The sequence below is a fragment of the Pelodiscus sinensis genome, chromosome 3, assembly GCF_049634645.1.
Source record: "Pelodiscus sinensis isolate JC-2024 chromosome 3, ASM4963464v1, whole genome shotgun sequence".
NCBI lineage: Eukaryota > Metazoa > Chordata > Testudines > Trionychidae > Pelodiscus > Pelodiscus sinensis.
The window spans coordinates 56,118,343-56,143,510 of NC_134713.1; the positions used below are offsets into that span (position 1 = coordinate 56,118,343).

The 25,168-nt window shown below is 48.2% G+C and overlaps 1 protein-coding gene across 1 annotated transcript in view; it reads left to right on the forward strand.

The window, feature by feature from the left end:
• Window positions 1-25,168, forward strand: part of PHIP (PHIP subunit of CUL4-Ring ligase complex) — a 303,792-nt gene that overhangs the window by 42,634 nt on the left and 235,990 nt on the right. Inside the window, exon 8 of the mRNA XM_075923789.1 lies at window positions 15,813-16,034. Within this exon, the coding sequence (XP_075779904.1) occupies window positions 15,813-16,034 (222 nt within the window). The remainder of the gene's footprint in view (window positions 1-15,812; window positions 16,035-25,168) is intronic.

A 25,168-nucleotide genomic window follows, 5' to 3' on the forward strand; every position in this document is an offset into this window, starting at 1 on the left:
CCTGAATCTTGCTCATAACTAACAAGACAATAAAATGGAATGAATCAGTGTTATATTGGGAATTAGACTGTTACTTGTATGATCACTACCTCGTTTGCAGAAAGTTAATATGGCAGAGTACTACAAGAAAAGAAAGGATGGTTAGTGGCCAAGGGAATTCTATCCCTGCCTCTATCACAGGAGTGGACAAAAGGGCCTCCATGGACCGGATCCGGCCTGCCATGCAAGTTGATCCAGCCTATGGATGTCCTGCTGATTCCCCACCCCCAGACGAGTTACGTCCTGGGGGGGAAGCATATGAAGTTTCCTCCGCTCTGCCAGGAGCACGCAGCACTTCTAAGCGCCACATGCTCCTTGAAGGGTGAGGACAGGGTGGAGGAAACTGTGTGCTCTCCCTGCCCCCAGGCCGATCAGGGCTTGGGGGCAGGGGAGCACGCAAATTATCCTCACTCCCTGCCAGGAGTGCAGGGTGCTTCTAAGCATTTCATGCTCCTTGCAGGGCGGAGGAAACTTTGTGCGCTTCTCTCTGCCTCCAAACCCTGATTGGCCTGGTGGCAGAAAGAGGAGCACTTGAAGTCTCCTTCCACCCCAGGGGCATGGGTGCCGAAAGGGAACCTCTGAGGGGGGGACAAAGACTTCTCACTCCCCTACCAGACTAATCATGATCTGTGGGTAGGGAGACAGGGAAGTATCCTGGTCCTTCCCCTTCTGGAGCGGCCCGGGGTCACTTCAAAAATCTCTGAAGTGGCCTCTGGCAAAAAATTATTTCCTGCCCCTTCTCTATAATGTACTTTTTGCACACTTCTGGTCAAGTCAGTTCAACACATGTTCACAGGTGGCCACTTTTTGCTGTTATTTCATTGTATGTGTGTTTCATTCTACATGTCTAATCTTAGACATGCTGATCATGGAGGACTGCAACTGAAGTTAGTGAGAGCTGCAGATACCTGGCATTTCTGCCAATAAGGCATTCTAGAGAGCATAGTAGTACTTAAGCTTATTTATTTCTCAAATATTAAATGGAGTGAAAACTAACTGACATGTCTCAAAGTATAATTGTAAACAGGGAAATAATCATTTAGTGCATATGGCTCTGTGCTATTTAACAGTTTTATCAGTGATCCGGACGAAACTTAAAATCATTACTAAGAAAATTCACAGGTGACACATAGATTGGAGAAGTTGTGAATAATGAAGAGGGAAGGTCACTGTTAAAGAAAACTGGACATGTTGGCTAAACTTGGCAAAACAATGTGTTTTAATACAGCCAAATATAGTCTAGGAAGAAAAAATGTAGTTCATTCTTACAGTATGGCAAACCTTTTTGTGATAAGCAGTGACTCTGCATTAGACTTCAAGATCATAGTGAATAATTGGCTGAATGTGAGCTTGCAATCTGATTTTTTGGGGAAGGGGGCGAGGTACATCTACATTTAAAAAAAAAAAAAAAAAAAAAAAAGAGATACATGGCAGAGTGTCTCATAGCCAGAGACAACTGATTTGGTCTTGTGAAGCTCTACTACAGGGCTAAAAATAACTATGGAAAAGTTTGGGTTCATGCTAGATGCTGGGCTCTGAAAAACAACAGGGAGGAGGATCATGGAGCCCAGACACTAGCCCAAACTAAAACATCTATACTGCTATTTTTAATCCTGGAGCTCGAATTTGACTCAGTTGATGCTGGCTCTCAGATTTGATGTTGTGTGATTGTCTTCCCCCCTCCTCCCTGGTTGATTAAAAGAGCTAATGCACTCTTTGGATGTGTATATGGGAATATCAGGTTAAGATAACTTTTAGCAGCCTCTGGATTTACAGTATATATTCTAAAGCTTAACCAAACCAGTGTAGATGGTTCTGCTCAGTTAATACTGAAGTGGGCGGAATAGGAGTGTAAATATTTTAAAATTTTCAGACTTCTGAATTCAGCTTTCCTGGGTGGAATTATTTTATTTTAACAACATTGCAACATATTGATACAGTAAGTTAACTGGGACAGAACCGCTTTTTAAAAACAGATTTCAGATAGAAATCTGGATCTTTAGTTCTTGATATTGAAGATCTAGATTTCTTTCAGCTTTGTATTGGTGAAGCTATAGGTTCCATAGCATCTGTCATTTTTTGGTTTTACTCATGTGGATCCTTTTTTTGTTGGTTAGGGCAACCAGATTTCCTCTCTGATGGTGTTGTCATTCCATAGTCTGTCATGTTGCCCTAAAAACCATCTTCAATTATTCTGGTAAATTCTGAGCCCCTCAGCAGATTACTTTTTTGTGTAAAACAGGTAGTATGTTTTCATCAGAGTTATTCTCAATTCTAACATATAAGTAGCACTTTGATGCATATGTGAAAACATTATTTTCCTGAGAAATCTACTTAGTATTATTGAGAGAGGTGGGGCATCAGATACCTTTTAACATCTGCTAACCAAGGGGCAGCCAGTGGCTGCAGAAGAAATGTTGAACTTGTAAGTCACACTGGTGGATGGCTAAGTGTTCTTCCCTATCCCTCACGAACTTTTATAATAATAAAAATAATGGAGATTGCCTATCTCCTAGAACTGGAAGGGACCTTGAAAGGTCATGGAGTCCAGTCCCCTGCTTTCACAGCAGGACCAAGTACCATCCCTGACAAATTTTTGCCCCAAATGGCTTCCGCAAGGATTGAACTCACAACCCTGGGTTTAGCAGGCCAATGCTCAAACCACTGAGCTATCCCACTCCCCAATTTAGCATGCTGAATAACCATGAATGAAAAATAAACTTTGATCTTCATTTATTTTAGTCTGCTTTGAAAAAAAAATTCTCTGCATTTTTGTGGCAGCTATTTGAATACAGTATTCTGAAATTGCTGAACGCTCTTCTGGTGTCACAGCAGCCTCTGGTTGCTGGAAGGAAAAGCTGCAGGACAAGTTTTGCTCAGCTCTGGTATCCCAGGGATGGAGCATACAAGTGAATCTTCAGCTAATTTAGCTGCTAAACTCTTAGGGTATGTCTACACTACAGAGTTATTTCGAAATATCTTATTTTGAAATAGTTATTCTACACACAAAATGCATTTCGAAATAGCATTTTGTTATTTCGAAATAGTGCGTCCACACTGAGTGGACTCTGAATCTCATGTAAGGCTGGCTGGAACCAGTTCTTACAGGGCACCAGGTCAGGACTTAATGTATGTGTGGGGCTGCTGCCCGAGGCCAAGATCTGTGCTTAAAGGACAGACTGATCCCCCCCGCCCTGCCACAGACAGCCAATTCTCAAGTTTCCCTGCTTGCTTGTCTACCTTGATGAGGGACAGCAAAGCATTTTGTCTCTGCGTGTTCTGGTTGCCTGCACTCGGCAACATGGAGCCAGAGCTGCCCCTGGGCATGTTGGTGCTTCTCTTGGATGCGTTACTGCGAGCCTGGCTGCATTTTCTTCAGGCTGCCATCCGGGAGGTCCATCGGGGGGCTTTCAGTATCCAGGAGGCTTTACAGGAGAGCTTCCACCCTGAGGAGCACTAAGAGCCTCCCTGGTCTGCCCCACTGAGGGCTTATGCCTCATTTCTCCCTCACATCCTTCCACTTACCCCTCTGTTATCTCGTCTCCCAGTGCCCATCATAGTCCGTGGGAAAGTCTATAGTCCACGTCTCATGAGGAGGTTCCAGTGCCTGTCGTTAGTTCCCCTCAGGGGTTTCCGTCGGAGAGGGGGAAGGGAGACCTGGGCTCAATCCAGGTCTCAGCCCAGGACCCTAAGAACAGGCACTGTCCATTCCTGTTCGACCGGTGGGGGAGTCTGTCCCGTAACTCTCTGGTCTGCGGGCATCATACTGCCCCGTCCTGGACTCCTTCCTTCCCTCTCTCGTTCTCTGGCGCCTGACGAAAGCCTGGCTCCAGTTCTGGCCGTCGTCTGGGGGCTCCTCTCCTCTCTCCAGCCTCCATGCCTCTTTTAAAGCTGGCGCCCTGACTTCGGGACGCCGGTGCATACGCTCCTCGCCCCCGCTGTAGATGCCCAGCCTGGGGCGTCTGGCGCAGGCGCTGCCTGGCTTTCCCGGGAAAGCTCAGCTGACCTGCTGGGGGGGCGGCCACTCGCGCGTGTGCTCTCTGACTCTGGGGCTGCTGGACAGAGATAAGCCACGCCCATGTCTCCCGCCACCGCCGAGCAAGCCTGGCACAGCCGCTTGATCCCCGCCGCACCAGGTTTCCGGCTGACTTTTGTGCGGGGAGCGGGGCTCTGGTCCTTGGACCCCGCTGCCCTATCACACCCTCACTAACCCCCCTTCCTGATGTCAAATAAAATACACTTATTTTCATGAACACAAACTCTCTGTATTTAACAAAACTGGGGGGGAGGGAATGAAACTCTAGTGAGATTGGGGAAAGGAGGTGGGAGAGAGGAGAACAGAGGAGGGGAGGGGGAAACCTGGGAGGAGGGAGCTGGAAGGGGGAAGCAAGGGGAAGAAGGGGGAGTGGAAGCTCAGGGTTAGGGGTCTTGCTGGACCACCTTGATTTTCATGCAAACTTGCTCTTGACAGGGCAGGCCCAAGCCATTGTGGTGCCCCGGGCGGACGGCACTGCCCCGGGCCACGTGGGCCTGCCCCCGGGCGCATGGTACATGCGCGAGCTTCCCCCCCCGGGGTGCACAGGCTCACCTCTGAGCGCATGCGCTCAGCCCGTCCCCGGGGCCGCCCGCGCTGCGTGGCTACTGCCACTGGCATGCAGCCCGGTGCCGCCCGGGCAGGCCGCACCTGGCTATGCAGGGCCCCGCGACCACTGAGGGAAGGGCCCTGCGGCGGCCATCGTGACCCCCGCCAGGAGCCAGGTGCATGGCGCCTGACGGCAGCTATAAGGGGCGCCCATGCCCCTTATAGCTGCCATCAGGTGCCCCCTGTTGGTTGGTGCCCCGGGCAGCTGCCCGGCTCACCCACCTGTTAGTCTGGCCCTGGCTCCTGGGTTCGCATGTGGCCTTTGTTGGCCAGGCTGGAAACTATCCTGCCATAGACAGCTGCATTCCTCCATCTAGTGCAGAGATCGAGGATGTTGGGGGCATCCCCCCCCAAACCTGAATGAGGTCCATGATCTCTACCCTGGACCAGGAAGTCATCTACATTCTCTGGGTCCTGGTAGGCTCCTGGGAGCTGGCAGTCTGCTCCTGGGGAGTGGAGGAGGGCTGGCTGCCAGTGGCTTGCTGCCTCATGTTTTGGGGCCACAGCAGTGGTCCCCAACCTTTTGAGGTTGTCGGGCGCCAAGGGGCGTGGCCGTTCGCCCGCTGGGCGCCAGGGGGCGGGAACACTTGCGGGGCCGGGGCCCCCCCCACATAGCCGCTTGCCCGGGGCCGGGGCCCCCCCCACATAGCCGCTTGCCCGGGGCCGGGGCCCCCCCGCAAGCACCCCGCAAGCGCCACGCGCCCGGGGCCGATGCTCCCCGCAAGCGCCGCGCCATGTGCCCGGGGCCAGGCCAGCCCTGAGCACCTGGCGGGCGCATGCAAGTGTTGGGGACCATGGGGCCACAGAGTCAGGGGCCGTGACTGCTGGCTCTGGGCCGGCAGGCTTGGAGCTGGCACAGGCACTGTGGCCAGAGTCTACCCCTTTAAGGGCTTTGGGGAGCTGGGGAGGGAGAGAAGTGTTCTTGGTTGAGGCTGGAGTGGCTACCAGGGCACCCTGGGATGGCTGGAGGCCCCCTATTTCGAAATAAGTGTCTACACAGCACATATTTCGAAATAGCTATTTCAAATTTGGGATTATTCCGCATAGAACGAGGTTTACCAAATTCAAAATAAACACGCCACTATTTCGAAATAGCGGTTTGGCTGTGTAGACGCTAGGAAAGCTATTTCGAAATAAGGGCTGTTATTTCAAAATAACTTTGCTGTGTAGACCCCTAAGACAGTGGAGGGGAATCTGTGGCTAGCCTTTAACTTGCCTTGATCTGTCTTGTGAGGTGTGGGGCTCTCCCCCCTCTGCAGCGCTGCAAGCAGATGCTCCAGCCATGCGGGGGAGGGGAGGGAAGGGGCTGGTTCCCTGCTGTCCATGGTGGATGCCCAAGTCTCAGGGCCAGATCAAGGCAAGCTGCAGTTGGCATCCAGCTCATATCCTCCTACTTCACCCTCAGCCTGTTCCTGCACCCTACCACTTGCCCAGATCCCGAAGGCTAAGCTTGCTCTTGCACCCTACCACCCACCCGTACTCTGCACACCCACCCTGCTCCCTCACAGCCCCTTCCTATAAATTGAACCCCTTATATTTGGCCACACCTGAGAGCCTAGAGGGGTTTTACAAAATCTACTAGCCCAGGACCCACAGTAGAATTAATCTGGCCCTGGGGAGTAACCCTGAGTCTGGTTTGTGTGTGTCTTCTTTTTCTGCCTATCAGTTGTGGGCCACATCTGTGAGCATGGTTTTTTGTCTCACTTGCATGTGGTCCTCAGCTGATTTTTCTGTGGGCCAGTAGTTCCCGATCCAAAAACATTCCCCACCCTTGCTCTAAGAAGTCTCTACTGAGCCTATTTGAAATGGGGTTTTTCAGAGTATTACAATTTGGACTGAATTGGGTGGTTCTTGGTAGGAATGGGAAAAGACCCATCTTTGACATCTGGTGATTCTTCCTAGGGTTGCCAGATACTTAAAAACAAAACAAAATAAAAAAAAACCTGAACATGACAGGGGAGCGCCAAAAAAAAAAGTATGTTTTGTTGTGTTTGTTTTTTTTCTGGACAGGTGCCGCAAAAACCAGACTATCTGGGTGTGAACTGGACACCTGGCAACCCTAATTTTCCCCCCTGCCACCCACTTCTTGCCAAATTTCAGCCCCGTCCTCCAAAACATCAGCTCCTCCCAGTCAGAGGCTCAGGACTCTGCACAGAGCTTACTGACTAGGCGGGGCTGGTTAATCAGCTGTCCTTCTGCACAGCTTAGAGTGAACACTGCCAACTTCACAGAACCCTGGCTGGGATGATTTAGTTGGGATTGGTCCTGCTTTTAGCAGAGGGTTGGACTTGATGACCTCCTGAGGTCTCTTCCAACTGTGAATATATTCACAAGCAGTGTTAATTTCAGGGTTTGTAAAATTAATAAGGAATCATAAAAGAACAAACAACTGGTATGTTTAGTCTGCTCTCACGCATACTCAAAGTTTTAAAGCAAAGTGAAATCCTCTTCTTTTTATAAATAATACCCTGGGTAAATTATGCCATACTTTCCTATTGGGTAGGATCAAGTGGGGAGTCTTCTCTTAACTTCAGCTAAACAAGCTGGTTCTTTTCAGAAGCATCAGAACTGATGATCCTCATTTTTTCTAATTGTAGTGGTGAAATACAGATATTTTTATTTCATACGAGCACATTTACGTGGTGTTGCTCAGGTCCTTATGAAGGGACTTAAGGCGGGGGGGCTGGCGGTGTGTGGGAGCTGCAGAGTCAGGTTTGGGGGGGTGAGGCGCAGATCTGGGTAGGGTACTCTGTAGTGTTGGGGGTGGGGAGGCCAAAGCTTCTCCCCCAAAAATTCATACCCGGTTTTTTACTCTTCCCCTTCCTGTCCTGTCAAGGACTCAAAGCAAAGTGCTCATCTCCTCTGCTCCCTATGGTCCCCCTGCACTCACTCTGGCTGGAGAGCACAGAGGACTGGTAAGGAATGCAGCAATCTGTGCCTTTTCCCTTAGCTCCCAGATGAAAGGGAATAGACAGCAATGTCCCTGTATGAATCTGTGAGGGTGGAGTGGAGTTTAAGGCCCCCACTATCCTTCCTCATCCTCCTTAAAGGGCACCTGTGGGGTGAGAGACTCAAGGCTGGGACAGTTCTGGATTGGGCGGGGCACACGCAGCTGTCCCCTTTCAACTGCTTGGTGATTTTCTTTTCTGTATAGTTTTCTGAGAAGCAATCATATTCCAGGCACATCCCATTTTCCTGGCACAACCAAACCTTTGCACTGCTTTAAGTTAGGATAAGAGGAAGCTGTATACTGAATTTGGTGGTTATAGCTCAGAGGTGGGCAAATGCTGGCCCACAGGCTGGGTCTGGTCTGCCAGGGTTAGCTCTGACAGGCTGCCGCTGCTGTCAGAGAGAGGCATTGCAGAACAGGAGCCGGTGCTGGGGGGCGCTAGCTTAAAAGCCATTCTCCCCCCCCTCCCCCCAATACTGTTTCCACGGGGAACAGTAGAGGCAGAGGCACAGCAGGGAAACGGTGCAAGTGGGACTGAAGCAGTCTCAGCGCGCGCCAGTCCTGACCGCTGGGCTTTTGCTACATTTCAAAGGCTGAAGTGCCACAGTATAGCAAGAGCTCCTGCTTCAATCCCCACTCACCCCCTGCTGGCTTCAAAATGTAGCAAGAACCACTTGGCATTTTTGCTACATTTCAAAGGCTGAAGTGCTGCAATTCCTCACTGCTCTTCTGCCTTTTAAATGTAGTAAGAGTCGTGGGAGACATTTAAAAGGCTGAGGTGCAGCTGAGATAGGGAGTGACCTACCTCCCCCTTATTGACTAATCAAGAAGTTGATGGAAATTCCATTGACTACTTGATTAGCTAATTAATTGAAATGTAACATCCCTGCTCCAGTTCTAGCTCTTACTATTTGGGAAGTGTTCTTGGACAGACAAACTCTCTCAAATATATAGTAGATATCTAACCTTTTTTGAATGCTACAAAGCTGTATGCTTCAGTATCCTGTGGCAGGGAATTACTTTTTTAAATTGTTTTGAAGTAGATAGGAATTTTAACAGTGCTGCTGTTTCATTTTATGATGTTCTCCCTGATGAGTAAAAGCATTCATATGGTTTTTCTACCATTCATTGTTATATTATTGTCTCCTTGTTAAATATTTAGACTTCTTTAAAGATGGAGCCCCTATCATATGCACACTCTTACGTTTTGTTGACCATCTTTAGGTTTTTCAGTATGCTGTAGCAATAGTTGTATAAAACTGTACTGGAAAGACACATAAGTGGGTAAGTTCAGTACTACTGAAATAAAACTTGAGGATAAAGCAATGGACTCCATGGAGATTTAAATCTCAGGGCATAAAAAAGCAAACCATGTGTCAGAGGGGTAGCCATGTTAGTCTATGAAGTGCCACAGGACTTCTCGTTGTTTATGCAGATTCAGACTAACAGATTTGTTGGAACATAAGCTTTCGTGGGCAAAGACCCCCTTCGTCAGGTGCATGTAGTAGAAATTCCAGAGGCAGGTATAAATATATACGCACATAAAAAGAAAGGAGTACTAATCAAGAGGAAGGCCAGACATAACGAGGTCAGTTCAGTTAGGGAGGGTGTGGCCCACTTCTAGCAGCTGATGTGGAGGTGTGAACATCAAGAGAGGAGGAACTACCTTTGTAGTTGACTAGCCATTCATAGTCTTTGTGTAATCCTAAATGGATAGTGTCACATTTGCAAATGAATTGTAGCTCTGCAGTTTCTCTTTGTAGTCTTTCTTTGAAGTTTTTCTGTTGCAGGATGGCTACTTTTAAATCTGCCACTGTGTGTCTAGGGAGATTGAAGTGTTCTCCTACAGGTTTTTGTATATTACCATTCTTGATACCTGATTTTTATCCGTTTTTCTTTTGTGTAGGAAACTGTAAGCATCACCACTTACTGATGCAGGCATTGGGCCGGTGTGGTTGGAGCAGCCCTATGCTCTTGCTGCTCCAGCCTGGTCATGTCTACCACATCACCCCAATGTGTTTCATTTATGCTATTATTCATCACTATGTCAATTACCAGTAATATTAACTTTTATATTTTAAGTCATGCAAATGGGCATTCTTATACAGCTCTTTGTTGACCACTTGTTCTGAATTTTGATGTAGTTTGGCTCTTTGGCTCTTTGGTTTGAAAAGGTTGCCGACTCCTGCTATGGATTCTGGCCTGCAGGCCTTACTGCCCCGAGAGAGGAGAGCAGTAATTTTGGCTATTACACCATATTTCCTTGAGGGGGAGGGACATTACTACAGACTATGGCTATTAAGCCACACTGCCCTGAGAGAGGAGGGCAATGCTATAGACTTTGTCTGCTCGGTCGGGTTAGAGGCTTGCCCATGGGCTCTTACAGTCGGAGAAGACTGTGGGCGGCACGAATGCAAGTGGGTAAGACACCCTGCAAGAAAGTGCAAAATGCTACATGCACAAGTTTAAGACAGCAAGATAGTTTCTACTTGATTTTACCTTAACAAAACAGAGAGAAAATGATAACTTATCTAAACACAATGTAAAATATTTAAATACAGGAATATGACAACCTAAAAACAAGTAGCAAAGTTAGAATGAATCATTGAGAAAAGAGCAAAGCAGCACAAATAAAAAAATATTTAAATACTTCCAATTACTACAGAGTTGCTTCTCCAAACTGTCCTAGTGAGAAATAAGGGCAATATTTGCTGTTCTACATTCCTGTTTTAGTAGTCTGACAGCATGTGGTCTCCCTGTATTCTGTATACCAGTGTTTCTCAATTTTATTTGGCTGAGGAACCCTTTTCAGAATTTCAAGGAACCCCTAGGTTTGTCAAGCAAAAAAAAAAAAGGGGGGGAGGACCCACCAATTCATGAAAATCCCCACCAATGCATGAAAATCATATTCCTTCCCCAAGACCCCCCCATCCCCCTTCCTTGAGGCCTCATCCGCTCTGTTCCCCTCCTCTCTATCATTTGCTCTTCCCAGCCCTTATACACTCTCAGTAGGTTGAGACAGGAGGTGTGGGGTGGGAATGAGGGATTTGGGTGTGGGAAGGGGTGAGAAGTACAAGCTCTGGGAGGGAATTTGGATGCAGGAGAAGGGGATGTTAGCTCAGGGAGGGGGCTCCAGGCTGGGAAGTATTGGGTTCAGGTGGAAGGTTGGGGTGCTGAGCAAGCCATGGGCTTGTGGATGTGAGCGTGCAGGAGTTTGGGCTGGATATGTGAAGGACTCAGGGCAAGAAGGTTGTGAGTATGATGGGCTCAGGACACAGATTTGTGATGTGTGGATAGTGCAGGAATGTTGTGGCAGAAGACTGAAGATGTGGGGATGCAGGAGTTTGGGGATGTAAGAGGCTCAGGACAGGGGGGTTCCAGTGTATGATAGGCTCAGATTTGGAGTCAGGTGGTGCAGGAGTGTTATGATGCTTCAGTGAGATGGGGGTTTGGCCCCAATTGGGGGCTTGTTGGCCAGGCTTCATTTTTAAATAAAATATTATGTCAAACTCAAAAGGTTTTAGCATTGTCTTTATTTATGAGAGGGGTGAGGAACCTGTTTTGAGTTACTGATCTACAGAAAAGTCAGTTGGGGCCACACAAGTGAGATGCAAAAAAAAAAAAAAAACCCAACCCTCCAAATACCCCCAAGCCTCACTAATGTGGTCCCAAATGTGCTGGTGGGTGCTGGGGCTGGGGAGAGGGTGCTGCTGGGTGGAAGGATGCTGACTCAGGTGGAGGGGTGCTGGGGCAGGCCGACAGCAGGGTGCTGGGGTCATGGACATGGTCCTGCTGGGCACTAGGGTGACTGGCAGGGTGCTGGGACAAGCAACAGGGTGCTGCTGGGTGCTAGCGTGGATAGCAGGGTGCTGGGGCCAGGACGGTGCTGAGTCCTGGGGTGTGAGGCAGGGTGCTGGGGCTAGGGCTAGGGTGGTGCTGAGTCCTGGGGTGTAAGGCAGGGTGCTGGGGACAGGGTGGTGCTAGGTGCTAGGATGGATGGCAGGGCTGCCTAGGGATGGGCTGCAGGATCTGGGAGGGAGGTAGGGTGCAGAAGCAGGCTGGATATAGGGCGTTTGGCCAGGGGGAGGGAGCAGGAGCAGATTGGGGATAGGGTGTCTGGCTACAAGGGAGGGTGCAAGGAGGTGACTTGGGTAGGAGTTGGACCTCCCTGATCTTGCAACCTTTGGACCTTACTGGTCCCAGATGAGGGATTTTTGGACCAGGGGAGGTCATTTCAGGGCTCCTGCCCCCCCCCCCCCCCCCAGGCTTCTTCGCACCTCTATCTTCTGCAACCCAACTGAGATGCCCACCCCTGCTGGTTCCCTGCACTTCCCCCAAAACCATCCCCTACAATCCAAGGGAGTGCAGCACTATTTCCCTGTAGCCCCTCACAGCCCAGCTGAGCTGCCCATCTGTTCCGCATGCCCTCCCCCATCCACCTCAGCCCAGCTGAGCCCTGCACTGGTTCCCTGCATGCCTCCCCCACAGCACAGCTGAGCCCTGTTTCCCTGCACCTCCCCAAGCCCTGCAGAACTGCTGAGTCAAGTGCAGATTCCCTTCCCTTCCCTCTCCTTGAGTCTAGCCCCGGTTCCTGGCACCTCTCTCCTACTGCAGCAGATGTGAGCTCTCCCACCCCCCGCACCCTGCAGCCCAGCCCAGCTCCCCGGACCTCCCCACTCTGCAACCCAGCTGAGCTCAATTCCCTGCACTTTCCCCCAAACCATGCAGACATGCTGAGCCAGAGCTGATTCCCTGCCCCTGCCTCCCCTTGGCTGTGTCTACACTGGTGTGATCTTGCGCCAAAGCGGCTGCTCTTGCGCAAAAGCTTGCTGCCTGTCTACAGTGGTCGTGTATTCTTGTGCAAGTACACTGTCGTTCTCATGTATGAAATTAGGGCTTCTTGTACAAGAACTATGATGCTCCTGCTCAGGAATAAGCCCTTTAGTGCAACTGTTCTTGTGCAGGAGGCCAGTGTAGACAGGCAACATGAATTTCTTGTGCAAGAAGCCCTATGACTAAAATGGCCATCGGCACTTTCTTGGGCAAGAGAGCGTCCACACTGCCATAGATGCTCTTGCGCAAAAGCACAGCTCGCACATGGCAGCGTGGACGTGTTCTTGCGCAGGAAACGGCCAGTGTAGACATAGCCTAAGAGTTTCCTCGCATGAGCAAAGTGAATTTTGTGTTGTGCGCCAGTACTGAGTTCCTGTGGCTTGTTTGGATGTGCCACTGTGGCACCCAAGGTTTTAATAAATATTTTATAAACATTTACCTTTTCTCTCTGCCGCCATAGAATCATAGGACTGGAAGGGACCTCGAGAGGTCATCGAGTCCAGCCCCCCGCCCTCAAGGCAGGACCAACCTCCGTCTACACCATCCCTCTGTTCCTTGTTCCATCAGCTCCCTTGGTGCCTGCTGCTTCCCAACTCCTCACCCTCCTCTGCTGTCCTGACTCCTGCCCTTCTCACTGCCCTCAGTCCTCCTGCAACCTGTGCCCACTCCTCCAGTAGCCCCACTCTGATCATGTGAGCTACCCCTCCTCATCCCCTTTTCTAACACCTCCCTCTACAAACCTGCCCTGCCTCTCTCGTCTGGTGCTGGTCCCTATCCTGCAGGTGTCTGCCCTTCTGCTTCACTCCCAGAATCCCCTGGCACTTGTACCTTCTTTTACTCCTGCACCCTCCTGTTGCCTCCCCCTTCCCTCACTGCCCCTACCCCCTTTGCCCTTTTTTTCCCTAATGCTCACCCCCTTACCACCCTCTGCCTCCATTCCCCTCATGCCCCTGTGCCCACACACATGACTTGCTCCATCCCGGCCTTCCTCATGCCCACCTCTTCTTTCAAGCCTTCTCCCAGCACCTCCCCCCCTTTAGCCCCTAATGCCCTTACCCTCTCCCTTCCCACCATCATGCTGTCCCCCTCCCACTGACGCCTCCCCTCGTGCCTTTTTCCTCATTGTTTGCACTTGGCCCCCTGGCATTTGTCTCTCCTTTACCCTGTTCCTTTGGTGCCTTCCCCTCCTCCTCTGCACAAGCCCCTTCCTATCTCAGCCCTTCCGCTTCCCCTATCTTCTGCATTTCAGTTTGCAGGGCTGTAGTCTGCGCTTAGTCCCTGGACTCCGAACCGGCAATGCAGCCGCACGGTGCAACACATCGCCCAGCAGTTTTAAAATCCCGGGCCGTGACGTTACGTCACGCCTGGGCATCTCGCTGCTCACCGCTTTGAGCACGCCAAGCAGGGCAGCAGCAGCCGGCAAGGGGGAGCTCAGTTAAGGTTGGCACGGCAGGGACAGTCTGGGGTGGGAGGACATGCGGAGGGGCGAGGGCCTGCTCCAGTTCCAAATATTGGTGGAGCATGGGCACCATGAGCCCATATAACTCGCTGCCTCTGCTGGCTAGCCATCTCTCTCTCTCTCTCTGAGGGGGCGGGCAAGAGAGGCAGGGCAGGTGTGTAGAGGGAGGTGTTAGAAGAGGGGATGAGGAGGGGTAGCTCACATGATCAGAGTGGGGCTACTGGAGGAGTTGGCACAGAGGGGAGAGAAGGAGTGGTGGAGAGGGGCAGCTCGCAGGAGGGCTGAGGGCAGTGAGAAGGGCAGGGATCAGGACAGCAGAGGAGGGTGAGGAGTTGGGGGGAAGCAGCCACCAGGGGAGCTGATGGAGCAAGGGGAGGAGACATGGCAGCAGAGAGAAAAGGTAAAGGTTTATAAAATATTTATTAATAACTTGGGTGCCACAGTGGCACATCCAAACAAGCCACATGAACTCAGTACAGGTGCACAACACAAAATCCATTCTGCTCATGGGAGGAAACTCTTAGGCTATGTCTACACTGGTGACTTCTTCAAGTCTTGCGCAAGAACACGTCCACACTGCCATTTGCAAGTTGTGCTTTTGCACAAGAGCATCCATGGCAGTGTGGATGCTCTCTTGATGAAGGAAGCTCCAATGGCCATTTTAGCCAGAGCGGTTTCTTGCACAAGAAATCGCTGCTGAGCATTCACACTGCCCTCTTGTACCAGAGAGCTTACACCTGTTAGAAAAGAGCATAGCTCTTGTGTAAGACACCCTCTCTTACCACGCTGTACTGTAAATTTCTTTGCTCAAGAGCAGGCGGGCAGTGTGGCTGCTCTGTGGGTTCTTGCGCAAGAATGGCTGTACTTGCCCAAGAAGCCGCGAGTGTAGACATAGCCTTAGAGGGAACACTTCCCCCAGCCTCTCTGCCCCTGAGTTAATGTCACACACATTGGGTTAAAGCAATTGCAGGATAGTTGCATGAGGGGGATTTGGTGGGGGCCAAACCAATCCCTGCTGGTAGGAGGATAGTGGGAAAAGTCCTTTGAGAGGGGTAACATGACACCTTTTAGTTCTGGTCATATGTCCATCTTTCCCTGAGTGTGTTACCTGCAGAGGCCTGGTTAATGGGGATTAGGGGGTGTGGCTAATGGGGATTAGGGTGTGGTTAATGGGGGCTAGGGGGTGTGGCTAATGGGGCACCACTGAAAATTATACAAATCTGCTGCCCCTGGTGGCCCTGGAGGAGGAGTGTCAAAATTGTTCGAATTGAGCCCCGCACTTCCTAAAGCCAGCCTTGCTTGCAACATCTGACTGGTGTGAATTGCTCCATTCATCTCAATGGGCATTAATAAAGATACTGGTTTTTGCTATTTTAAAAGTCTGTTTCACTGCTTATGAAGGCATGCAGGAAAGGTGAGGAAATATATTATGAAGAGACATGCTAGCATTTTTAAGTTAGGCGTGCATGAAGAACTAGTTAGTGTGGGGATAGAATAGAAATACAGGTATAGCATGAAATATTGTATTTAATATAAAATAAATACAGGGAACACTGTATACTGATTCATTATTCACTTTCATATGAAATATAAATTAGGCTGTTTGGAGTATCTACAGTATGCTGGCCTGAAGTTTTGCAGAAACTAAGAGTTTGCTGAAGCTTGCTGCAGGGTTTTTGTGTACATTTATAGATGCATACTTTGTATATACTGTTGACACTTAGCATGCTTTATATTTTTCTTGAACGCTCTTTTGCATCTTTCTTTAATGCATTCAGACTGTATTGAGAATGAATGTAACTGAATTTGTTGTTGCAGTTAAATAATATAAGTATGGCACACTGGAAGAGATAATTATATGACTTTTATGATTGCTGCCTTGTTTTTAGGGTTCTGATGATTGCCTTGTAAAAATCTGGGCAACAGATGATGGAAGGTTGTTGGCAACTTTAAGAGGACATGCTGCTGAAATATCTGACATGGCTGTCAACTATGAAAACACCATGATTGCTGCAGGGAGCTGTGATAAAATGATCAGAGTGTGGTGTCTTCGAACATGTGCACCCTTAGCAGTTTTGCAAGGTCATAGTGCATCCATAACATCACTACAGGTAACCATCTTTCTGTCTTTCTACAAATCACATAAGTGAGGAAGTGGATTGCAGCAATAATAATTTTTTTCTGTTAAGTTTATTTTAATAAGAAATGTGTAGTAGGTAACTACATTATAAAGGCTGGACAAGTAACTTTTAAAATTGAATGGTCCCTTTTTGTTTTTTTATATCATAAAAGTATGACAGACTGCAGACATTATTTCTGTCCCAAATATTTTAATCTAAGAGCCAGATCCTGCAAAAACACGTTTCACTTCACACACATGTGTAGTCCGATTTGAAGAGGCTGGGATTACTTGTATGTAAAGTTAGGTATGTAAGTCTTTTATAAGGACCAACATATGAGTTTGGCAGAAGTGTTGCTTAAATAATGTGTGTGCTAGAGAGAATATTTGTAAGCATTAAAAGAACAAGTTCATTAGGTTATTTGTTTTCTAAATCACAAGCACTGGGAATTATTAAAGAGCTTATTGTAAGACTGTTTCTATTCCTTATATTTGAAAAGGTCTTTCCTTATATTCTTCTCCCTATTGATGTTCCACTCTGCTCTTACATTCAAGATTAGAGATTTTTGCTAGCAGTGTCTGTAGTATCCATGCTCATGCCCTGCCCTGATAGTCCTCATACCCCCATTCTAGTTCCTTCTCATCCTGCTTGGCTAAAGACACAGCTCCTCTTCTTCAGTTTTCAGTTAAGTAGGTAACTGCATGCACAGTATATTTGGACTGTATTTTTAAAAGATAACTTAAATGTATGCACATACTAAAATCCACGCCCCTCCTTCATTTATTTAGTGTTCTGGGAATTGATTATGCTGTATCAGGGTAACTGATTTCTCAAGAGAGAGTGCTATCAAGATGTTCAAAACTAAGAGTAGTTGTCCAGCTTTTCCAGGCTCTCCATTTTAAAATAAAAGAAGAAAAGTCATTTTTTTGAGTGCTTTCTCTTGTCCATTCTACATTAGGATTGTGTGCTCACTGCATGCACCATTTCCAGAAGTTTTTCCTTCAGCAGTATCTGTGGGGGAGTGGCACTCTCATGGCAACCTTCTGTTGCCTGGTGCTAGTATTGTTAGTGTCGTTCTACCTAACAGACTCTTTTCTGTAAAATACGTTGTAGTCCTTAATCATAGTTATCCCGTGGTAATTAAGAGGTAGTAAAATTGTCCCAAATGAGAGTTTGTCTTGGGATGGAACATGCCCTGATCCCCAGGCTTTAAGCCACGTGATCACTGTGAGTACCCCATGCATAGCAGCTGTCTGAGGTATCTGGGAGAAGGACATATCAGTGACAAGTGTTGCATTTCTAAGTCATTTAAATACAAAATAAAGGGTGAAAGGGACATTTGTCCTTGGGCATACCTGATGGAGTTGGTGTTGACTCCACCCGAGCAGAGGTCTGATTCAGCCCTGAGTACCCCAGAATCAGTGCAGACTACCCTGCCATCACCATTTTTCAGCCAGCACTTATCTCCCACCTCAGCTACTCCAAGAAGCCTAAGAATCTTGTGAGGGGAAGATCTCTGACCTCTCATAAGGGAAAGAGAAGAGCCAGAGGAGAGCAAGGACTCAGCTGATCAGCCCAACTCCTCTGTCAAGAGAACTCAGCACCAGCTCCAGTTGATCAGTCTAACCTGTCTTGAGCCAAACCTGTTACTTTGGACAGCAGTGAGGGCCTTCAACAGATAAGATGTCCATTTGACGCCAGAAGTCTTACAGGCACTGTAGGCTATCCTGGTGCTACCAGTATTGCCTACACCGGCTTTAGTGATTCCCTGGTCTAGGAGAAAACCCACTTTGGGATCTCTGAACAGGTCCACATCTCAGTTGCATTGTTCTCCATCTTAGGGAAAAGTTTTGCCAGCGAAGAGCTGACACGCTTTAGACTAGAAGTGGGCAATAATTTTTTGCCAGGGACCACTTTGGAAATTTTTGAAGTGGCCCTGGTCTGAACAGGAAGCGCTGGGCCATCAAGCAGAAACGGCGGGGCATCAAACGGAAGGGGTGGGACCAAGATACAATGACTGGTCATCAACTTCCATCTTCTGCACTCATGGAAGGACCACGCACTACTTAGTTCATCCTTGGCAAGTGTTTGTGTAACCAGCTATTGAAAATCTGACGGATATTCTACAACCTCTCTATGTGGTTTATTCCAGTGGTTAATCACCCTGATGGGGAAATTTTTTCTAATGTCCACTTTAAACATCCTTTGCTACAATTCAAGCCCATTGCTTCTTGTCCTATCATCAGAGGCTACTGAGAACAATTTTTCTCCCTCCTCCTTGTAACAACCTCTTAGCTACTTGAAAACTGTTACCATGTTCAGTGTTCCCTTTAAGACTTTGCAAACATGAGAGGAGTAAATTTTGACTTGTGCACCAATAATGAGGTCATGTGCACTCGTTTGGATGTGTGCCGCTGTGGCATCCAATTTATTTTCGCTCGCTCGCTTGCTCTCTCCCACCATGCAGCATTTCTCATTTGCAACTGCCAGAGCAGACCCCACCCTTTCCCACCCACCAGCCATGTGGCATGTCCTGTTCCTAGCTGTGAGAACAGGCTCCGCCCTCTCCACCCCAGCAGCTCCTTCACCACACCATTGCAGTCAGCCCTACCTGCTGGAGCTTCTGCTTGCTTTCCAGAGGTGTGCAGGGGAAGAATTTTTTGTGCACAGCCGTGTAGGTGTGCATCTTACCAGGAACTATGATCATATTCCCCTCTTAGTCTTCTGGTTTTTTAGACTAAACCAACCCAGTTCTTTCAGTTTTCCCTTGTAAGAGGACCAGGAGTAAAAATGTCATAGGAGTCCCATTCAACAACCCTGCTCCCTCTGTTGAGTTGGTGTTGGACACTCCAGGCAGACCTTAGCTGGGGTGTGTACTTGGGGCTTTCCAGACCCGAGGGATGTGATGGCTGGAAGAGGTGATGTTACACATGAATGCCAAAGACCTTGGGGCAGTCCCATTGCTATGTGGAGTCATCTTACCTCAGCTGTCTGGCAAGGGGGCAAGTGTCTTTATGGGCAATATGGCATGGATGTTTTACATCAACAGGGCAGTGCACTTGGTGGCCTTCTACCTCTGGGATTTGTGCAGTGGCCACACCATTCATCTAGAGCCTTGCCACCTCCCTGGTATCAGGAATGTCCAGGTGGATCACCTCAGCAGAGACTTTTATCATTGTGTTGTTGCTCCACCCAGAGGTGACCTGCATGCTCTTCCAGAGGTTGCAATCTCCTTATCTCAATCTGTTTGTCACCTGGCAAAACAGAAAATGGCGTCAGTGTTGCTCCATCTGGGATTTGGAAAAGTCCTGCCTTTCTGATTCCTTCCTCCTGTTGTGGACGTAGGATTTGGTCTACTCATTTCTGACTCCTTGTGAGTCAGTCCTGGTAAAGATCATGAGGGGCAGAGCTCTGGATATCATGATCATCCCATCATGGCCTTGCCAGCAGTGGTTCTGCACACTCATGATCCCTCACCATCTGTTTTGGACCTGCTGTCACAGACCATCGCCGGTTCCTGCATCCCAACCTGAAGTCTCTACACTACACAATGCGGCTGCTCCATGGTTAAACTTGGACTACTTCCAAGCAGGTATGCTCTTCCTGCAGGTTCTTCTGGGAAGTAGAAAGCCATTAATGAGACAGATGTACCTGGCCAAGTGGGAGACGTTTTCCTGTTGAGCATCAAAGGGTGACATTTCTCCTTTCCATTTATCAGTGCAGGCCATCTTCGACTACAGCATCTTAGGAACTAAGGTCTGGTACAGGCAGTCCCCGAGTTACGCGGATCCGACTTATGTCGGATCCGCAGTTACGAATGGGGCTTTTCTCTCCCCGGAGGACGGGAGCGGCGGGACGTCCAGATGCGCCGTGGTCCCGCCGCCCGCGTCCTCCGGGGCAAGAAAAGCTGCTCCGCGTCTCCCTGGTCTGCTGGGGGGTGGGGGGGGTAGCCCCCCCCAGCAGACCAGGGAGACGTGGATCACGCGGGCAGCGGGACAGCCCAGACGCGCCGTGGCTGTCCCGCTGCTGGCGTCCTCCGTGGCTTTGCTCTCCAGTAGACCAGGGAGACGGGGAGCAAAGCCGCGGAGGGTGCCGGCAGCGGGACAGCTGCGGTGCGTCTGGGCTGTCCCGCTGCCCGCGTGCTCCGCGGCTTTGCTCTGCATCTCCCTGGTCTGCTGGGAGAGGGAGGGCTCCCCCCAGCAGACTAGGGAGACGAGAGCAAAGCTGCGGAGGACCCGGACGGCGGGACCGTGGCGCGTCTCGGTCCCGCCGCCCGCGTCTTCCTGGTCTGCTGCGGGGGCCAGGGGGCGCAGCTAGTGCGTGCCCCCCCCCCCCCCCAGCAGACCAGGCTTTTCTCCGGACGCCTGTGGTAGAGCAGCTGGGGTGTTGCTGGGTTGGTCCAGTAGCGCCAAGGAATGGCGCTACTGGACCAACCCAGCAGCACCCCAGCTGCTCTGCCCCAGGCGTCCCCAAGTCAGCCGCTGCTGAAACTGACCAGCGGCTGACTACAGGAACCCCGAGGTAGAGTTGCTCTGCCCCGGGCTTCCTGGAATCAGCCGCTGATCAGTTTCAGCTGACTTGGGGACGCCTGGGGTTCTTAAGTTGAATCTGTATGTAAGTTGGAAGTGGCGTCCAGATTCAGCCTGTTGAAACTGATCAGCCGCTAATTCCAGGAAGCCCGGGGCAGAGCAACTGTGCCTCGGGCTTCCTGTAGTCAGCCGCTGGTCTCTTTCAGCAGTGGCTGAATCTGGATGCCAGTTCTGACTTACATACAGATTCAACTTAAGAACAAACCTACAGTCCCTAGCTTGTACGTAACCTGGGGACTTTCTGTATACTTTTCCATCTGGGTGCACCTTGCTGCTATTCCACATTCTGCCAGCTAATTCAAGGTCAGGTTGGTTTGTTTCATGGCATGACCGATTCCTGAGAGGCTTCAAGAGGCTCTACCCCCAAGTATGGGACTCTGTCCTGCAGTGGCACCGTAACTTGGTCATTTTCAGGCTCACCAGTTCTCCCTTTGAGTCACTGGGTGTTCACTACTTTTTCCACTTGTTCTGGAAGGTTACTTTCCTGGTGGGGGTGACATCAGTGAGATGGGTATCAGAAATGAGGGCCCTAACTTTGGAACCTACTTTATGCGGTCTTTTATAAGGACAAGATTCTTCCAAAGGCAGTGTTCTCCTTTCATGTGAACCGGGACATATTCCTGCTTATGTTTTGTCCAAAGCGTCACAAGATGGGGAGAAGAGGCTTTTGCATGCCCTGGGCATCTGGAGGCCCCGGCTTTCTATCTGGAATGTATCACACCCTTGCATAAGTTGACATAGCTCTTTGTTGCTACAGTTGAAAGGATGAAGGACCTTTCGATATCATCACGGAGGATTTCCAGCTAGATATCCTCTTGTATATGAACCTGTAACGTACTGGCAAAGTCCTAATGTCACCGATTCTCTGAGACCATTCAACCAGACATCAGGTATTGTTGGAAGCTTTCGTGGCATATTTCCCAATCTAGGACACTTGTGGAGTTGTGCCATGGTTGTTGGTCCACATGTTCACATCGCATTAACCCATGACTCAGGAAACTAGAGATGACACTGGGTTCTGCAGAGCTGAGCTTTGGTCTACAAGGGCATGAACTCCTACCTACTTCCATGAGTACTGTTTTAAGTCATCTAATGTGGAATGCACATGAGCAAACACGCAAAGAAGAAAAGACAGCTAGCTATTTGTTCCATATTGGGTGTTCTTCAAGGTGTATTGATCACGTTCATTTCATGACTTACCCTCCTTCCTCACTTTTGGAGTTTCCAGCAAGAAGAAACTGAGTGTGTGGGAAGGAGAAGGGAGTGCAATGCCCCTTAGACTATGCCCTGAAGGAACCAGAGCCACTCCCCTACGTATACTGCTAAGGGAAAAACTTCAGCACTGGTGCATGCGGTGCGAGCACATACCTAATATAGAATGGACATGAGTGACATATCTTAAAGAATGCCAGTTAAGGAACAGGTAACTGTCTTAAACTCTCTACACTTTGTTGGTGTTAATTATCCTGATACTATTCCAGGACAGCCAAAGAGTACTTACATCACAACAGATTCCAGACTATGCTCAGCCTCATCATTCAGCTTCATGCGACTGTGCAAATTGCAGTAAGATCTTGTCTCATCTAATGGATTATATGGCCTCTTGTGCTTTCATGACACCGCATGCAAAACTGCATCCGCTTTGCATGGAAGCATCTGGACCTCTACAGATGTCTAGATAGATGTAAGAATAGTGCTGGGGAGGAGCCAGTGGTCGTGGTAGATGTAGATACCAATAACATAGGTAGGTCCTGGTGCCCAAATTTTGGCAGCTAGGAAGGATATTGAAGTCCAGGACCTCAGTGGTAGCATTCTCTGAAATTATTCTAGTTCCACGCTCAAGGCCAGATAAGCAGGCAGAACTGCAGGGTCTCAATGTGGGGATGACATGATGGTATAGGGAGGAGTGGTTTCAATTTATTAGGAACTGGGGAAACTTTTGGGATGGGGGAACCTATACAGGAAGGATGGGCTCCACCTAAACCAAAATGGAACCAGATTGTTGACACTTAACATTAAAAAGGCCGTAGAGCAGTTTTTAAACTAAGGGCTGAGGGAAAGACAATGGGTGCGGAGGAACACATGGATCGGACAGAGGCATCTCATAGGGAAGAGTCTATTAATAGAGATTCACTATGTTCTAATAAGGAGGAGAGGATGGAAGGTGATAAAATATTGGTAAGATAGGATGAAAAACAGTCAAATGAAAAAGAGTGCCATTCAAACACATCAGGACATGGCAGGTAGTTAAATAGACACGTGTTTTTAAAGTGCTTATACACAAATGCTAGAAATCTAAAAAATAAGGTGAGTGAACTAGTGCTTCATATTTAAGGAGGATATTGATATAATAGGCATCACAGAAACTTGGACAGAGGCCACTCAATTGAAAACATTCATACAAGCAGGGCTCAACAATCTATGTAATCTACTCGCCCGTGGCGAGTAGATTATAGCCCGGAAGAACCGGGTTCGGGCGATGTGTACATGTGCAGAACGCCGGACAGCGCGGCTGGCGAGCAGGACTCACCACGGCTCAGCGAGCCCTGCACTAGGGTACAAAATATATCTGAAGGACAGAACAGGTCTTGCTGGCGCTCAAGTGGCACTACATGAGAGAGAAAATGTAGAATCAAATGAAGTAAAAATCTTAAATGAACCAAAATATTCCATAGAATCTCAATGGGTAGTAATTCCATGCTCCAGTAATAATAATATAGAAGTAAAGATACATTATTGGCCACCTGACCAGGATAGTGATAATGACTATGAAACGCCAAGGGAGATTAGAGAGGCTGTCAAAATAAAAAACTCAATAATCATGGTGGGGATTTCAGCTATCACCATATGGACTGGGTACATCTCAGGTCAGGACAGGATGCAGAGATAAAGTTCCTTGACACCTTAAATGACTGCTTCTTGGAGCAGCTGGTTCTGGAACCCATAGGAGGAAAGGCAATTTTTTTTTTTTTAGTCCTGAATGGAGCACAGAATTTGGTCCAACAGATAAATATAACTGGACTGTTTGGAAATGACCATAATGTAATAAAATGTAACATCCCTGTGGTGGGAAAAATGCCTCAGCAACGCAACACTGTGGCATTTAATTTCAGAAAGGGGAGCTACACAAAAATGAGGAGGTTAGTTAAACAGAAATTAAAAGATACAATGCCAAAAGTAAAATCCCTGCAAGCTGCGTTGAGACTTTTCAAAGACACCATAATAGAGTCCCAACTTAACTGTATACCCCAAATTAAAACAACACAGTAAGCGAACCAAAAAAGTGCCACCATGGCTTGGCTTAACCAAGTAAAAGAAGCAGTGAGAGATAAAAAGGTATTGTTTAAAAAGTGGAAGTTAAATCCTGGTGAGGAAAATAGAAAGGAGCATAAACTTTGTCAAATGGTAAAAATATAATAAGAAAAACCAAAAAGGAGTTTGAAGAGCAGCTAGCCAAAAATTAAAAAAGGAATAGCAAAATGTTTTTTAGTACATCAGAAGCAGGAAGCCTGCTAAACAACCAGTGGGGCCACTGGTCTCTCGAGACACTAAAGGAGCACTCAAAGACGATAAAGTCATTGCGGCGAAACTAAATGAATTCTTTGCTTTGGTCTTTACAGCTGAGGATGTTAGGGAGATTCCCAAACCTGAGCCATTGTTTTTAGGTGACAAATCTGAGGAATTGTCCCAGATTGAGGTGTTTTGGAACAAATTGATAAACTTAACAGTAACAAGTCAGATGGCATTCACCCAAGAGTTCTGAAAGTACTCAAATGTGAAATTGCAGAAGTGTTAACTGTGGTTTGTAACCTCTCCTTTAAATCAGTTTCTGTACTTAATGACTGGAAGATGGCTAATATGACACCAATATTTACAAAGTGCTCTAGAGGTGATTCTGGCAATTACAGATGGGCAAATCTGATGTCAGTACCGGGCAAATTAGTTGAAACTATAGTGAAGAATAGACTTGTCAGACACATAGATAAACATAATTTATTGGGGGAAAAGTCACCATAGATTCTGTAAAGGGAAATCATGCCTTACTAATCTACTAAAATTCTTCAAGGGGGGTCAACAAACATGTAGACAAGGGGGATGTAGTGGATTTAGTGTGTTTAGATTTCTAGAGAGCCTTTGACAAGGTCCCTCACCAAAGGCTCTTAAGTAAAGTAAGTTGTCATGGGATAAGAGGGAAGGTCCTTTCATGGATTGATAACTGGTTAAAAGACAGGAAATAACAAAGGGTAGGAATAAATGAGTGCCCAATGACTCAATTTCAGCCTAGTATAACCACCGTGATTATAGTATGTTATATAAACAAGCAGAAAGCACAGTCATTTGTTTTGTGCTCATAGGCAATCCTCTGGGCTGTGGGACAGAGAAACACACACCAGTGACTCTTCTAGACTCCATTTGCATCTACAAGTGGTTTACTTGCAAGGTCTGTAGAGCACATTAGCAGATCACCTCAGCAAATATTTTTCCACAGAGCATGAATGGACAATTCAGAAGTCTTTTATTCAGTTTATATACCAT